The sequence below is a fragment of the Mustela nigripes genome, chromosome 17, assembly GCF_022355385.1.
Source record: "Mustela nigripes isolate SB6536 chromosome 17, MUSNIG.SB6536, whole genome shotgun sequence".
Classification (NCBI taxonomy): Eukaryota; Metazoa; Chordata; class Mammalia; order Carnivora; family Mustelidae; genus Mustela; species Mustela nigripes.
In genome coordinates, this window is record NC_081573.1 from 17,096,182 (window position 1) to 17,113,704 (window position 17,523).

Consider the following 17,523-nt stretch of genomic DNA (forward strand, 5'->3'; position numbering starts at 1 on the left):
GAATCACACCTGCCCCAAGAAAACACCCCAAAGCCCTGGCACTGGAAACTGTTCTGAAAAGCACAGGTGCCTCAAGCCAGCACAAGGGAAGTCAGCACCCAATTTTTGCCAAAACTGACAGAGGGAAAGTCTCCTTCCAGTGGCACAGTGATAACCCAGATGCCCCCAACTGCAGAAAGGCACAGCTGACAGAGTCTTGATAAGAGCCAAAGGAGTGCACCAAACAAGGCGGAGGAAGCAGGGAGGAAGGGGCTCACCAGCAAACTTGATGGCTGTGATGGAGGAGGAGTGGTCGTCCAGGGTCTGCTCCAGGTTGTAGTTCTTCTCCACGTTCAGCACGTGGATCAGTCGGTCCCGACTGGCTGAGGCCAGCAAGGTCAGCCCTGTGAGTGGACAGGGTATCCCTGGGTTCCCAGGCAGCCGCTTGATGCTCTGGCCTCCCAGACAGCAGCGTGACTGGCTTTCCTGGCCCTGAAGAAGGGGGCTCTGGTTCTATACCTGCAGCCAACTTGCCCCAAACCCAGAAAGGGGCCATGCCCTCAGCTCTCTGTAGTGTTTCCTCAGAACCCCCCAAACCCTGGCATATCACACCCCCTGCCACCAGTTCAGGGGGATGAGCCTTGAGGTACCCACGGATGCTCTGTCACCCGTGCCCACAGCAGACGTCATCGCAGAGCCCAGCACTACTTCCTGCCAAATCCAACTCTTGGGCATGCCATGTGAAGCCCTGCCAACTTCCCAGTCTCCCCAGAATACTGTTCCCTCCCTCTCTGCACTCTGGCTACAGGGGTCTTGACCGGGTCCTACTGACAGCCTGCTGCCATACTTCCTTCTGCCAGAGTGCCCCCTCAGACAGCGCTTACCCTGGTCGACTGGCGCATCTGAGGGTGAACACATGACCTGAGGCAGAGGGGAGCTCAGGAAGGACATACTGAGTGAAGAGAGACCTCAAGAGAAACTGGTGGGACAGAGGGTGCAGAGAGACGAAGAAGGAAGAGCGAGCGTGGGAAAGATTCCTAACTGATCAGGACATGACTCCACCTAAGTTCTGTTCCTGTCAAAAATGTATCAGCAGAATGAAAAATCATGAGGAAAACAAACTCAAATGGAAGGAAATTCTACAAAATGACTGGTCTATGTCCGCAGAAAGTCATAAAGACAAATTAAGGCTGTGGAAATGTTCCCAAAAAAAGGTGATAAAAGAGCTATGAAAACTCAAGTGTGAACCCAGATGGGAGATACAAAGGTGCTATCCAGGATAATACTGGGACAGCTGGCAAAATGGGAATAAGGACCACAAAAGAGAGGACAATAGAGGATAGAGTGAAATGCCCACATGTGATAGGTGCATGTGGTCATGTAAATGGATGTCTTCACAGACCCACTAAAGAGTGAAAGGTCAAGCCTTCAACTTACTAACAAGTCAGCAAAAGGAATGTATATGCTAGTATTTCACTAATGTGAGAGTATGCACACACACGTGCACAAACATGGAGAAAGAAATGGAGATGGGGAAGCAGATTAAGGCATGCATACAATCATACGAGTCAGACAGAATTTAGAAGAAAAATAACCTGAGGAATCTGGGTGAAGACAACATGGGTATTTATTCTAATTCTCTTGCAATTTTCCTGTAGGCATCCAACTTTTTCAAAATAATATGTTTGATATTATTTGATATATAATGTGATCTATAACTGCTGATCTAGCCATACTCCTGGAGTGCTGTTCAGGATACTGGGAACCAGGGCAAGCAGCTCCAGCCCAGTTCTGCCTGCTAGAGTCTCGCATCCTGGAGTCCCAGCCACTCTGGTCGTAGGTCCAGCGGCAGGGGTGCTTACTCTCACCCCCAGCCCCACCAGACATCAACTAGCCATCTCTGTGACCCTGCCGGGGGGGGGGGGGCCCGCCCCCCCCCCCCCCCCCCGCCCCCCCCCGGGGGGGGGGGGGGGGCCTGCTCCCCCACCATCCCCCTGCCACCCCGCAGAGGTTTACCGGTCTCGGGCTTGGAGTACTCCAGGCACAGCACCTCGGCATCATGGGCCTCCACCTTGACCAGTTCATCCATGAAGTGCAGCTCGTGGATCCTGGGAGACACACAATGTTCACTGTACCCTGCCTGGAGTCCCCACCCCTCGGCTCCAGGTGCTCTGCCACTGCTCAGAAAGGTCAGAGCTCCAGCCCCGCAACATGGCGAACTCCCTGCCCTGGCCAACTAATCTAGAGACGCCCAACCATTCCTCTCATCTAGAAACCTGCTACCTTAAAGGTGGCAGTGCCAAGCCTGGGGCACCTAAGTGGGCACCCCGCCCTTATGGGTCCATGCGCCAGGTCTAGGACAATCCTCTGGGTGGGGATGGGGCCAGGGGTCAGAGGTCACTCTCAAGGATAGGACCTATGGGTAAGGAATACTTGATTCCAATCTTCCTTTCTTAAAGACTCTCTCTTTCCTGAAACGCTCTCTCCAAATGAAATCAACCAACCAACAGGCCATCTAGGATGATACCTATATCTACGATGATCATCTATATCATCTAGGATGATATAAGACACAGTCATCCCAGGTCCTCCACTCCTCCTGTGTAATCTTAGCTTAACCACTGGCCTTTCCTGCGTGGTGGCTGCCCCTTTAAGATGGAGCACACGACCCTCCCCTCCTTCTTCATTGGCTTCAGCACCCAGGTGGTCACAGCTGCCATTCCTCAACTTAAGCCTGGTCCCCATGAGAGTACTCACATTCTGTCAGCACCTACTGGTCTGGGAACATCTTTTAAAAAAGTCCGTGGTGTGGGTAAACAGCCTGAGCCCTCAAATGTCCCATCCTCCCGGCCCCCTCCTGGTGCCACCAGGGGCCCCCATGCTCCAGCTGGCATCCTCTCTGACTGTTCAGCATTGGTGTCACATGGCTGGTAAAAGTGTCACCCTAGCCTAGAATGCAAGCTTGCCTGTCTACCACACAGGCACCATTCGCAAGCCCAGCTGCTAAGGTGCTGGGAGCTACCATATTTCAGCCTTCTGGAAGATACCTCTCAGCTTTGGGTCTCAGGGATGGCTGGTTTCCAGACTGCCATTCACAGTCTCTCATTCCCAATGGGAAAGCAGAGGTGCTGAGGTCATGGCTCCTTCCCTTCACCCTCAGGACCAAAGGCTGAGCTGGGAAGTGTACACCAGTCACCCCCCGGGGCTCACTTGCCTCAGATTTCCACTTCGGTCGCCTGAAGCCAAGTGCTGGCCATCAGGACTGACCTGCATGACTCGCACGCCAGCCTTCACGTCCACAGGTGTCCCGATCTCACTCCCCCGGTCGGGGAAGTGGGACATGTCCTGCAGGTGCTGGATGTCATTCTCTACATAAACTACCTTCAGCAGGGTCTGTGGGAAGGAGAGGGCTGAGGTCAGTACTCTCGGAAGGTCTGAAGCACCTCTGTGATTCAGAGGTGGCCAGTGGCCAACCTCCCATTCTTCATCAGTAACAGAACTCCACATTTAACCTTCCCGACTCAGAGTAACTGTTTCCCAACTGCCCCTGCAGCTAGATGAGGCTCTGTAAATAAATTCTGGTCAATGAAATGTAAAACAAGCAAGAACCCTTCAGCTCCCTTTTCATTTGTCCTGTTACCTGGAGCTCCAGTAGCCATATCGGAGCTCCAGTAGCCATAATACCATATCGGTATTAAGCTCAGCCCTTAATACCAAGGGCTACTCCAAAGGGGCAGAGTGGAGAGCTGAAGGCTCTTGGGTCTCTAAGGACCTCCTGCAGCTGCCAAGACAGCTTGGACTGGTTATTGCCAGACTATTTTTATGGGTCAAAAAACCAAACTTTCACCTCTTATTTTGGGTTTTCTGTTGTATGCAGCCAAATATAACATGTATATCACAGGTGTGGAAGAGAAGATGGCGGTGGCTGCCCCTTTAAGATGGAGCACACGACCCTCCCCTCCTTCTTCATTGGCTTCAGCACCCAGGTGGTCACAGCTGCCATTCCTCAACTTAAGCCTCCCCACTGGGTTGGGGAGGTATGGGGGGTAAAGGGGCACCTGCTATACACACCCTGCATTAAGGGCCTTTTTTGTTCCAACCACACTGACTGCTCAGGTTTTCCAACTCACCGAACTCCTTCCTACCTAGGGCCTTTGCACAGGCTATTCCCTTGGCATAGGACACTCTCCCCTTACTCATCCCAGCCTTCCATACCTCAGCTCTGTTTTCTCTTCCTCTAGGAAGCTGTCCCTGACACCACAGATAAAATCAGATGACACTGTTATATATCCTACCAGCACTTCGCAATTTTCTTTCATGGTGCTTATCATGCTTATGACTCTATCATAGAGGTGCCAGCGTGGCTCAGTTGGTTAAGAGTCCAATTCTTGATTTCAGCTCAGGTCATGATCTTAGGGTTTTGAGTCTGTCCCTGCACTGGGCTCCACACTCATCCCCTCTCCCCACGCGCTCTCTCTCTCAAATAAATACATAAATCTTTAAAAAAAAAAAAAAAGATTATTTATGGGGCACCTGGGTGGTTCAGTCAGTTAAGTGTCTGCCTTCAGCTCAGGTCATGATCCCGGGGACCCAGGGTCCCAGGATGGAGCCCTGTGTCGGGCTCTCTGCTCAGCAGAGAGTCAGTTTCTCCCTCTGCCCCACCCCTGCCTGTTCTTTTTCTCTCTCTCTCTCTCCACCAAATAAATAAATAAAATCTTTAAAATGATTTTATCTTAATTTATACGGTTATTGTTTCACTGTCTGCCGCTCCCTGCTGGAGTGTGGGAGCCGCAAGAGCAGGAGGAGGGTCTCTCTTGGGCATTGGTGTGTCTCCAGCAGTCAGCACAGCACCTAGCAGGGATCTTACTAAGCATCTGCAGATGAAATGAATGCATGATTCACGTCTTAACTCTTCGGAGAAGCTCCCTCACTGGCTTAGCAATAGCAACCATTTCTTTGGCAAAGTGTTTTTTCCCTACCCTCCCATCATGGCTCCCTTTGGGGCCCGCCCGCACCCTCACCCAAGACCTCACAGTGCGCCAGACCAGGGAAGCCTCTCCCTGGTTTGGTCCATCAAGTGCTCTTCCAGGGAGCTCTGACTCAAGACTCAAGACCTGGGGAACAATTTCTTTTGAATATGTCAGTTTGCCTGGAACAGCTCTGCCGACACACGCAGAGATCAGGAGCTGACTGGCAGAGAGAAGCAGGGAGGACAGACCATGCTACCTCAGAGAGAAACAAGAAAGAGGAAGACACAGAGTGCTTCGTGGCTCCTGCCCCCACTGAAGCTTAATACCAAGGTCCACAAGACTCTCTCGTGCCCCTATATCCTATATTAAAGTAGGTCTCTGTTCCTTCTAAAATATGGTTCACAATTAAGCCACTCACGTTACTGAAGATGTTTTTCTGCCAGTGAGAGTCAGGGCTGCTATCCATGTTCCAAAAGCGGATGGTGTTGTCTGAGGAACAAGTAAGAAAAGATCCTGATGGCAGACAAGCTCTCTGGTCTTCAAACTCGGGATACACCTACGGTTCCCAGAGAATAAGGCAAAGGGCAATTCATTACAACCATTTCAATGACAGCACTGTGATACTCTATTGCATTTTGGTGAAAAAAATTATGTTGCAGATAAATAGGCATAATGCAATGGCTTCTAAAAATAAACAGGAAAAAAGGGACACTAAAAGCTACTATATATTGTCCATGCACCATCTTCAGCCCAGGTCGTGAAACATCCCCAAACATAAATTTCTAAGGCAAATGTTTCAGCTCAGTCAAAAATCACTAAGCACCAAAGGAAACAAGGTACCTTGAGCAAAAAAGCAATAGAAACAACAGTTCAGCTTCAGACGTTGGAATTATCAGACAGAATATAAAATAACCCTGTTTAATATGTTTAAAGCAATAGAAGAACTTTGACAAAAGTAAAAGTAGGCAACCATAAGCTATAAAGAATAACCAAGCAAAGCTCAAAAAGAATAAATTTAACTATTTCTAGAAACAAAATGCATCTCAGAGAGTCAAAGAGATAATCTATAAGGGGATTTCAAAATATAGAATACTGGGTTCTGAGAAGATGATAATAGCAGCAGCATAGATTTTTAATCTAAAATCCCCACATAGGGGTGCCTGAGTGGCTGAATTGGTTAAGCATCCAACGACTCTTGGTTTTGGCTTAGATCGTAATCTCAGGATTGTGGGGTCAAGACCTGCCTCGGGCTCTGCGCTCAGTGCTGAGTCTGCTTGAAGACTCTCTCTCTGCTCCTCTCTCCGCTAGTACACACCTGTGTGCTCTCTCTCTCTCTAAATTTATTTGACAGATAGAGATCACAAGCAGGCAGAGAGGCAGGCAGAGAGAGAGAGAGAGGGAAGCAGGCTCCCCACCGAGCAGAAAGCCTGACGCGGGGCTCGATCCCAGGACCCTGGGATCACGACCTGAGGCGAAGGCAGATGCTTTAACCCACTGAGCCACCCAGGCACCCCCAAACGAATGAAATCTTAAAAAAACAAACAAACAAACAAACAAGCCCATACAAAAATGAACAACCAGATAACAAAACCAAAATCCCATGAGCACCACTTACAGCAAAACAAGGGGATGAGATATTCTCTTAACTCCCAAAATACAAGCAGGTAGATACAAACTACCTCCAGTCATAAGATCTAGATATCATTAACATGTATATGAGAGAAAGTAGAGGGAGGCAATGAGGCACCTCAGAGACCCAACAAAGGATAACCCAGAAGTAGCCAACAGGTAGTCATGGGAAGGTACCAATGGGCTAAACTGAACAGCAGTTCAAATTGGGAGGGTTTCATCCCCACCAACAGTGGTTGAGGGCAAGGTTGGGCAGCTGGGTCTGAGGAACCTAGAGCACTGAAGGCCCAGTGAACTCTCACAACCAGCCAGCCAGGGCTCTCTTCCAGGGCAAAGCCCTACCCTCAGGGGAAACTACTGCGGAGTAGAAACAAAACTGATCAGGATAGAGACAGGAGAGTTCGAGTAAAGGGGAAGCTTAGAAAAAAGGAGGAGCACAATGCACAAATAGGAACATAACAAGGAAATATCAGAAAGCAAGCACCAAACATTTTTTTTAACAGTATAAAAATCATAAAAGATGGAATTCTTTCTTGGGAAGTTAGAAAACCTGTTCTGAACCACAGCAACGTCTGTTTTTTTTTTTTTTTCTTTTCTTTTCTTTTTTTTTTTTTAGATTTTTATTTATTTATTTGACAGACAGATCACAAGTGGGAAGAGAGGCAGGCAGAGAGAGAGGAAGGGAAGCAGGCTCCCCGCTGAGCAGAGAGCCTGATGCAGGGCTCCATCCCATGACTCAGGGATCATGACCTGAGCCGAAGGCAGGGGCTTTAACCAACCAACCAAGGGGAGCCACCCAGGCGCCCCTTATTTTTCTTTTTTAAGGACTCTCTATATCCAAGATGGGCCTCAAACTCACAAGCCCCAGATCAAGATTCTTGTGCCAGGTGCCCCTGTGAACTGCCCTGTGAATTTCTAAAAATTCAGAAAAGCTAATATTACATAAAAATGAAAACAAAAAAAAGGACAATACTTAAGTTCCAAACAAAGTTACCCTTTAAAATAAGAGGAAAAGAAAGCACACAAGAAACCTATTTCTACAAAACAAATCAAAACTGTAACTTTCTCTTTTTTCAAGATTTTTATTTATTTATTTGAGAGACGGAGATCACAAGTGGGCAGAGAGGCAGGCAGAGAGAGAGAGAGAGGAGAAAGCAGGCTCCCTGCTGAGCAGAGAGCCCGATGTGGGGCTCAATCCCAGGACCCTGGGATCATGACCTGAGCTGAAGACAAAGGATTTAACCCACTGAGCCACCCAGGCACCCCACAAAAACTGTAACTATTTCAAAATAAGCTAAAAGACATTAAGAAAGTGATGAGATATGAAAAGCAACCTAAATCACAATTAGAAAACTCAGAAATAAAATGACAGAATTCTAAGAGTTAGAAATAAATGAGAAATCATATTAAAATTAAAAGCCAAATGAGAAGGAATCCAAAAGTGAATAAACACAAAATGTAAGGCATGAAGAAATACATAAAAGGGGGGAAATTATTAAAAATCAAAGAGAAATTGGGGCACCTGGGTGGCTCAATGGATTAGGCTTCTGCCTTCGGCTCAGGTCATGATTTCAGGGTCCTGGGATCGAGCCCTTCATCAGGCTCTCTGCTCAGCAGGGAGCCTGCTTCCCCCGGTCTCTCTGCCTGCTTCTCTGCCTACCTGTGATCTCTGTCATATAAATAAATAAATCTTTGGGGAAAAAATCAAAGAGAAATGAAAGAAACTAAAAGGATTTGAGAAAAAGTGACAATATTGGAGCTAGGCAAATAAGATCCAACATACAGATAATAGAAATTTCTGAAGAAAACCAAATCAAGGGAAAAGAAAAAAATACTAAAATGTATACTGCAGCAATATGTCTACCTAAAAAAAACCAATACCAAGACACACTCTAGAGTAAGATTACTAGACTTAAAAGTAAAAGAAATCTTTTGGGCTTCTAGGGAAACACAGCAAGTGACTTAAAAGAAAAACCATCAGACATTTCAATAACTATAAGAAAATAAAACAACATATTTAACATAGACAGGAAGAAAATATGAGCCAAGCATTTTCTATCCAGCAGGGGTGACTTTCAAGTATGAAGGGCAAATATAAGCTCACCCAATGCAAAAACTCAGAAAACATTGTCCCATGAACTGTTCCTGTTAAATCTTCTAAAGAATGAGCTCTGAACAACAAAAACAACTAGAGATGTCAATATAAAAGGATGCAGTTACTTGGAGAACAAGGAGTAAATGTGTGTCAAGTGACATTGCTGAAAATGGCAAGCAGAGAGCTCCAAAAATCTATCTTTCCACCAAAGCAATCTTCAGCTGGAAAAAACTTTCAGAATCAACCTTTTCTAAAAAAATTAATTAATCACCATTAAAAAATTTATTTATTTATTTATTTGACAGAAATCACAAGTAGGCAGAGAGGCAGGCAGAGAGAGGAAGGAAAGCAGGCTCCCTGCTGAGCAGGGGGCCTGATGCGGGGCTCGATCCCAGGACCCTGCGATCATGACCTGAGCCGAAGGCAGAGGCTTTAACCCACTGAGTCACCCAGGCACCCCCAAGTCAATATATTTTAAAAGACTGTTATCATACAATCTTCTCCAACCACAATTAGAATGAAATTACAGGGAAGCCTGGGTGGCTCAGTTGGTTGGACGACTGCCTTTGGCTCAGGTCATGATCCTGGAGTCCCGGGATCGAGTCTCGCATCGGGCTCCCAGCTCCATGGGGAGTCTGCTTCTCTCTCTGACCTTCTCCTCGTTCATGCTCTCTCTCACTGTCTCTCTCAAATAAATAAATAAAATCTTAAAAAAAAAAAAAAGGATGAAATTACAAATAACAAGGAAATTTGGAGAATTAATAAATACATGAATATTAAACCATACACTCTTAATCAATAGGTCAAGGAAGAAATTAAGAAGAAATTAGAAAATACTCTGAGACAAATGAAAATGAAAACACAATATACCAAAATTATGGCATGATGCAAAAGCAATGCTCAGAGGGAAATTTATGGCTGTAAATGCCTACATTAAAAAAGACGGTTGAGGCGCTTGGGTGGCTCAGTTTGTCAAGTGTCTAGCTTTGGCTCAGGTCATGATCCCAGGGTACTGGGATCATGCTCCCTGGTCAGCAAGGGGTCTGCTTCTCTCTCTGCCCCTTCCCCTGCTTGTGCTCTCTCTCTCTCTCTCCCCACAAAATAAATTAAAAAAAAAAAAAAAAGATCTTAGGAGTGCTTGTGTGGCTCAGTTGGTTAAGGGTCCAACTCTAGGATTTGGCTCAGGTTGTGATCTTGGGGTCATGGATAGGGCCCCACGGTGAGCTCTGCAATCAGCTCTGCAATCAGTCTACTTAGGATTCTCTCTCCCTCTGCCCACCACCTCCCCCACCACACAAACCTCTCTCAAAATAAAAATAACAAACCTAAAAAAAAATCTCAAATCAATAAAGTCTCACCGAAGGAACTAGAAAAACAAAAGCAATTAAACCAAAAGCTGGCAGGAAGAAGAAAATAAAGATTAAAATGGAGAAAAAGTCTTTTTTTCCCTCCCCAGAAATGGAAAAGATGATTCTAAAATTCATATGGAATTATAAGGGACCCCAAACAGTCAAACAAATATTGATAAAGAAGAACAAAGTTGTTGGAAACATACTTCCTCATTTCAAAACTTACTACAAAGCTACAATAATTTAAAAAAATGTACTCCTGGCATATAGATAGACCTACATCAGTGGAATATAATTGAGAATACAAAATAAACCCATATATCTATGGTCAATTGCTTTTCAACCAGTGTGCCAAGATTATCCAATGGGGAAAGAATAGTCTGTTCAATAAATGGTGCTTGAACTATATATCCATATGCAAAATAATGATGTTGGACCTCTGCTTCAAGGATATACAAAGATTATCTCAAAAGAGATCAAAGACTTAATTGAAAGAGCTAAAACATTAAAACTTTTTAAATAGGTTCCACACCCAGTGTGGAGCCCAACACAGGGTCTGAACTCATGACCCTGAGATCAAGACTTGTGCTAAGATCAAGAGTTGGACACACTTAAATGACTGAGCCACCCAGGTACCCTTAAAATAATAAAACTTTTAAAAGTCTTAAAAGAAAAACAAATCTTCATAATCATGGATTTGGCAATTGTTTATTAGTTATAACAGATAACTCAGACTCCAACAAAATTAAAATCCTTTGTACACCAAAGGATACCATCAAAAAAGTGAAAAGATGGGGCACCTGGGTGGCTCAGTGGGTTGAACCTCTGCCTTCGGCTCAGGTCATGGTCTCAGGGTCCTGGGATCGAGACTTGCATCTGGCTCTCTGCTCAGTGGGAAGCCTGCTTCCCCCTCTCTCTCTGTCTGCCTCTCTGCCTACTTGTGATCTCTCTCTCTGTGTCAAACAAATAAATAAAATCTTTAAAAAAAAAACAGTGAAAAGATAACAGAGAATGAGAGAAAATATCTGGAAAGCACATATCTAATGAGGGTCTGGTATCCAGAATATATTAAGAATCTTATAATTCAACAGCAAAAATACAAACAACCTAAGTAAAAAAACAGCCAAAAAATTTGAAAATCTATTTCTCCAAGGCTATACAAATTAGCAACTGGTACATGAAAAGATGCTCAACAACACCATTAACAATTAGAGAAATGCAAGTCAAAACCACAACATAGTATCTCTTCACAAACACTAAGATCGCTATAATTTAAAAGCAAAAAACAAAAAATTAATGTTGGTAAGGATGCAGAGAAACTGGAATCTTCATACATCATTGCTGGGAATGTAAAATGGTGAGGAGCCCCTGGCTGGCTCAGTTGGAAGTTTGCAACTCTTGATCACAAGGTTGTGAGTTCAAGGCACACGTGAAATTGCTTTTTTAAAAAAAAAAAAGGAGGAGGAATCTAAAAATGGTGCAGCCATGGAAAAGTTTAGTGGTTCCTCAAAAGGCTACACAGAATTACCATTATGACCCAGCAGTTCTGCTCACGGGTATAGACCTAAAAGCACTGAAAGCAGATAATCAAACAAAGCTTGTACATGAATGTCCAGAGCAGCACTATTCATAATAGCCAAAAGGTGGAAACAACACAAATGTCCATCAAGTGATGAACAGATGAACAAAATGTGGTATATCCACACAATGGAATATTATTCAACCTTAAAAATGAATGAAGCACTGAAACATGTTATAACATGGATAAACCTTGAAAACATACTAAACGAAAGAAGCCAGACACAAAGTCCACATATTCTATTATTCCATCTGTACGAAATATTCAGAACAAGCAAATCCATAGCGATAGAAAGCAGATTAGGGCTGGGAGAGTGGGAAGAGGGAGTGATTGCTTAACAGGTACAGTGTTTCCTTTTGGGGTGATGAAAATGTTCCAGAACTAGATAGTAGGGATGGTTGTACAACATCATGAATATACTAAATGCCACTGAACTGTACATTTTAACATGATTTAGAGGCACCTGGGTGGCTCAGTCAGTTAAGTGTCTGACTCTTGATTTGGGCTCAGGTCATGATCTCAGGGTGGTGAGATCAAGCCCTGAGTTGGGCTCTGCACTGAGCTTGGAGTCTGCTTAAGATTCTCTCTTTCCCTCTCCCTCTGCCCCTTTTCCTCAACCTGTGCATGCATGGATGCGTGCACATGCTTTCTCTCTCTCAAAAAAAATATTAAAGGGTTTAAATGGCAAATTTTATGCTATGTGTACTTCACCATAATACATGTGTACACTTACACCCCCCCTAAAAAAATGGGGTCATAAGGGAGACAATATGGTATATAATAGCTACATGATCAGATCACATAGATATATTTTTTAAAAATGGGGGAGAATGGAGAGAACATATGCAAAAAAATTGTTTTAACTCTTTTCAAAATCGAGTAATTGCCATTCTTAGACTGTTGTAGCTATAGTGTGGGAATAAGTAAATGATTAACGGGGATATTCTAATTCCATCATCCCCCATGTCTTTAGCATTCCGGAAGCATCAATTCAATACCTATGAGCACCCCTGGCATTCAAGACTGTGAATTGGAAATACCAAGTCAAACTGAAAACAAAACACAGGGCTTCTTTAAGAAATGGTTGATTCTAGGTCTGGGATAAGAAATGTACAAGATGAGGCTGGAACATCTTGTCATCTCAAATAGCAAGGTAGCTCCCAAAGAAAGACTGTTGGGGTCATGTCCAAAGGACTCAGGAGCCAACTAGAAGAGGCTACCACTGGTCAAAGATGGGACAATTTGAGCTTCAATAATGTTAATAATTGTAATGGATTAAAATATATTCCAATATATTTACATATATGAGTATATAATGATATTAAATAAAAACAACTAGTTACCTTTAGAGAACAGGGAACCAATTCATTATCTTGAAAACTGGTAAGTAAAGGGAAAGAATCAAGCATTTATCCTGCCTTTCCTATATGAAGTGTACCACTGGGTGACCAAATGGTAGATGAGGGGAAGTGTTTCTTCATATAAGTAGTCCAACTAATAAAAAGAAATGATAGAATTAGAATATCACCATATTGCAACCCCCAAGGAGTAAATGGATCTAGGCATTGATCAATCAACAGCTGCTAACAATAATCAATAAATTGTACATTCCTTCGTGTGGATTTCTAGATCTCGGTTATTTTAAACAAATATGAAGGATAGAGAGGTAGGACATTAGGAGTTGCAGAAGAAGAGGAAGAATGGGGTAGAGGCAATTTTTAAATCTGTCCTGGCTATTCTTTCCAGAACTGATGAAAAGATGCACCCACAGATATTTCTGTTGAGGAAACAGATATATACAAATAACAGGCAGATGCAAGGAAATGAACTGAAAGAACATAATAAATAACAAAGGTGAGGGTTTGTGGGGTGGGGAGGTGATCAAGATAGACTTTAGCTTTGTAATATTTCACCTTTTTTCCAAGGAGAATATTTTATATATAAAATTTTAAAGTTCTTTAAAAAACATTCTTGTTAAGTGAGAAAAGTGCTGTCGGCAGAAACGTCAGATCCGTGAAGGCAGACGGGAGTCAAGCAGTCGCAGGCAAAGGGCTGAATGATGCTTATTCAAAAGGATCAAGTTATTGCTCCCCCTTCTGACTTGGGCCACTGAAAATAACTTCTCCAGGACAAACGCTCCAACAACAGTAAGAAATTTTCAGGGGCAGGGGGAGGTAGAATACAATTATTTCCCTACCAGTTGTCTTATTTGCAGGGAAAACTTAGAACAGCTGTAGAGAATGAAAACACCCCAAAGACTCACTCCCAGAAAACTTCAGCACTTGAAAAAGCACTAAGCTACACAAATGGCCCTCCACAGCGTGCTCCCCGAGGTCCACAGGCTCCTGCCACCCTTCTCCCGCATGGCTGCCTGCCTCTGCCCCTCGCCTTCTGCAGGTCTCTGCTTGAATGTCTTGTCCTCAGACAGGCCTTCCCCGATCAGTCTCCTCTCTAGAATAGCACCTTTGGTCCCTTTTCCTTAAACGGTTTTCTTTGTCTTTGGAGAGGTAGTGCCGCTTGGCTATTTACCGATGACATGTGTGAGTTTACTTTCCTGCCCAAATGTGAGCTCCAGCAGGGCAGAGCCGTTGTCAGTTTCCTTCCCAGCTGTGTCCCCAGCACCTCGAACAGCATCTGGTATCAATCTGGGGGCCATGGCTATCTTGTGAAGGAAGGGCTGAATGGGTTCCCCAAACTGCAGAAGCTTTCCCCAGCTAAGCTCCGGATGGGAGCTGAGCAGGGGAAGAGGTCCGAAAAGAGGGGCTCACCTCCACGTTCCAGACGTAGGAGCTGTGGAAGAGCTCTGACCACATCTTGCCTACTTTGTTGATATCTTTGACATCCCAGACGTAGATGCTGTGGTCCTTATACACGCAAGACAGCCACTGATGGATGGGGTCGAAGGTCAGTGCCACTGTATCTGGGTAGACTGCTTCTGCCTTCTTGCGGAAGAGGAAGCTAACAAGACCACATGGGTCATCAGTCACCATCAATGTCAGCGTGAGTAGTGACACTCCGAGCTGCCTCTTCCCTGACAATGTCATCTCTTATGTTAATTCCGTTCCAACTCTACGTCTCTCTCCTCCCTCCCTGCTTCCTTTGCTTTTGCTTCTAGTACAGAGGTTGTAAACTGGAAGCTTCTGCCTGGCCCCTGAGAACATCTGAATTTTCACCTCTGCTCATTTTGTCCACCCTCTCTCACTCACCTCTCTCTGAGCAGGGAAGATAATGGGCACGTACCTTAGTTCTCTCTCATTAGCCCCACCAACACATGACCAAATATCCCTATGCTGGGGGGCTGGGGAGCTGTCCCCTGGCCTGGGGCCTCCCTGCAAAGGCTACAGTTTACTGAGCTCTTACTATGGGTCGATCTGATAGCTTTAGCTACACCGAGTTCCCAGTCTCCAGGAAAGGTCAGTACTAAAGTTCACAGATGAGGAAATGAAAGCACACACAGCAAAGGTGGCAGAGCTGGGCAACCTGGCCACTGTGACACAACACTGTGGGTCACTTGGAAAAGAGGCAGCCCCAGCAGCCCCTGGTTAGGTAGCCGCTCCCCCGCAACAGCCTTACAACAAAGATACACCACAGCTCAGCCCTTCCACCCGCTCTCAACATGGCAGCCAGAGGGATCTAATGCTTATGGCTGACCATACAACTAACTCCAACGCCTGAAATCTCTGGGGGCTGCCCATTGACCTCAGAAGAGACTATAAGTTCCCCCCGCCAGCCTCTATCAATGTTCAGACTTGTCTCCTAACATCCTCCCTTGGCACCCTAGGCTCCTGCCATACAGCCCCTGGCTGTTCCTGCCACATGCCAAACCCAGGGCCTTTTGCCCTTCGGTCTTTACACTTGCTCTCAGGACCCACCTCCCCACATAGCTGGCTCCTCCTCACGAGAGACTTCCTCTGGCTTCCAGCCCACACAGCCCCACCCCAGGCACTTTCCTTCCTGGTTTATGTCACTGAAGCACTTAGGACTCTCTGAAATGACCTTGTTTGTATAATTGTTTAGCATCAAGCTTCCTCACCAGACCACAGACTTCATGATGGCAGAGATTTTGCTGCCTTGTTCTGGCTCTATCCTTCCAGTCCAGGGCTGGCCAGGCAGGTACATGAATCTGGAAGCCCCACCCCCACCCTCTGCCGGGCAGTACCTGAGCTCTAGGCCCTGAGCCACGTCCACTCCCAGGTAATGTGGTTTGGGCACGTTCGTGACATATTGCAGGTTGTGGGCCTGGAAGATGCGGACTATCCCATCTGTGCAGCCGCAGAAGATGAGCTCCTGGCTGACACAGAGGCAGGAGGATAAGGAAACCTGTGGAGGCAAAGGGGACCCAAGTGGACGTGGTGCTCCACGTGGCCTAGTGCAGAGACATAGGGACTAAGAGAGCAGGCATCAGCCTCCAGAGAAGCCTTAGAGTTCCCTGGGCCTAAGAAGTCCATTTCAGCAAATTTTAAACTTTTGGAATCAGGATATGGCTGTCACTACTGAAGGAAATGTGCCAGCAGGCAGAGGCACAAATGGCGACAGAACTGTCATCGGTGTCTACAGAGGAACTCAGCTGTGCATGGGGGATCATCTGTGCAGCAGGCTGGGACTTCGGAGAGGGAGCCTGCAGCTCCAGGGTGGGATCGGACGCTTACAGTTTATTCTCTACTGTTTAAAAACAATTTCATGGAGCTTAGACTTCAGAGCAACACAGAAAAATGAGACCGTTTACAGGAAAGACTCTTGGGCGATCTATCCTACCAGGATACACACATGGAAGGGGCAGCAAGGGCCAGACCTGTGGATGCAGACTGGAAGAGCTTTTCCAGATCGAGAGGGACTTAATTTATAAGTCATTAAGCATGACAACTGCTGTTGAGCAGTTGAGCATAAGACAACTGCTCAGGGGCTAACCATCCATCTGTCAAAAGCTTTGGACTTGCTTAAACAGCTGAAGTTCTAGAAAGAGGATTCAAATGAGGAGGAAAAAATGTTTAACCAACTAGGAAAAACAGATGAAACTCTGAATTCTTCTAGAATTCTAGAAGCCTGACACTGCGCTTTTAGCCCTAAAGGTGAGCTCTGGAGGGGAGCCACAGAGCAGGGGGAGGAAAAGGAGGGAAAATCATGATGTTCCTGCCATCCAGTCTCAGAACAAGAAAACGGTTTGGATTCAAACCCTCGGATCCTGAAGAAAAGTGGTTCTGCAATTTATAGCTAGATCATCCTTTAATGTAAAAGGTTATGTATTTTTAATACAGCTCTTTTTTGACTAAAAAATGAAATCAGTAATACCTTAGGTTAGAAAAAAAAAAAGATGTAGTCCTCCCACCAGCCAAGAGTGCTCATCAAACAGTGATGGGAGAGCAACTGTAACGTTGAGCCCATCACAGGGTACCGGGCACCATGCTGCGTGCCTTCTATATTTTACTTCATGGGACTCCCTGATCAAGTCTGTGGGGTGGACAGCAGGATTTCCATTTTACAGATGAGGAAACTGAGGCTCGGAAAGGGAGAGTCACTCACCCAGAGTCTCACGAGCAGAACCTCTGAGGAGTCAAACCCAGACCTAGTGGGATCAACTACGAGGCAGGGATATTACTGAGTGTCCCTGGAGACACGTGTCCTGGGAAGAATGTTTTCCCCACTGACGGCAGGGAGGGAGGGAGGGCGGGGTACCTTCAGGTTGATCCACTTCTCCAGCACCCTCTTCTCGTTGAACTGGCAAAGGAGGCCTGAGTAGGACACACAGAAGGTACTGCCTGCCATCCGGCCCCAGCCACAAGCCACGCCACAGAAGATGTTGTTGTGCAGCTCACCCAGGATCCCTGAGCGCCCCACGAGGGGCACAGTACCTGTCACCTGGAGGCACAGCAGGGCACAGGAAGACACTGTCCACATGGCCTAGATCCCAGCAAGGTCGCAATG

General features: G+C 45.7%; 1 protein-coding gene across 1 annotated transcript in view; it reads right to left on the reverse strand.

The window, feature by feature from the left end:
* WDR62 (WD repeat domain 62) overlaps positions 1–17,523 on the reverse strand; it is a 43,022-nt gene that overhangs the window by 15,906 nt on the left and 9,593 nt on the right. Inside the window, exons 7-13 of the mRNA XM_059381611.1 lie at positions 17,275–17,457; positions 15,761–15,921; positions 14,370–14,559; positions 5,368–5,505; positions 3,194–3,372; positions 1,996–2,087; positions 258–383 (exon numbers count right to left, since the gene is read on the reverse strand). Coding sequence (XP_059237594.1) covers positions 258–383; positions 1,996–2,087; positions 3,194–3,372; positions 5,368–5,505; positions 14,370–14,559; positions 15,761–15,921; positions 17,275–17,457 — 1,069 coding nt within the window. The remainder of the gene's footprint in view (positions 1–257; positions 384–1,995; positions 2,088–3,193; positions 3,373–5,367; positions 5,506–14,369; positions 14,560–15,760; positions 15,922–17,274; positions 17,458–17,523) is intronic.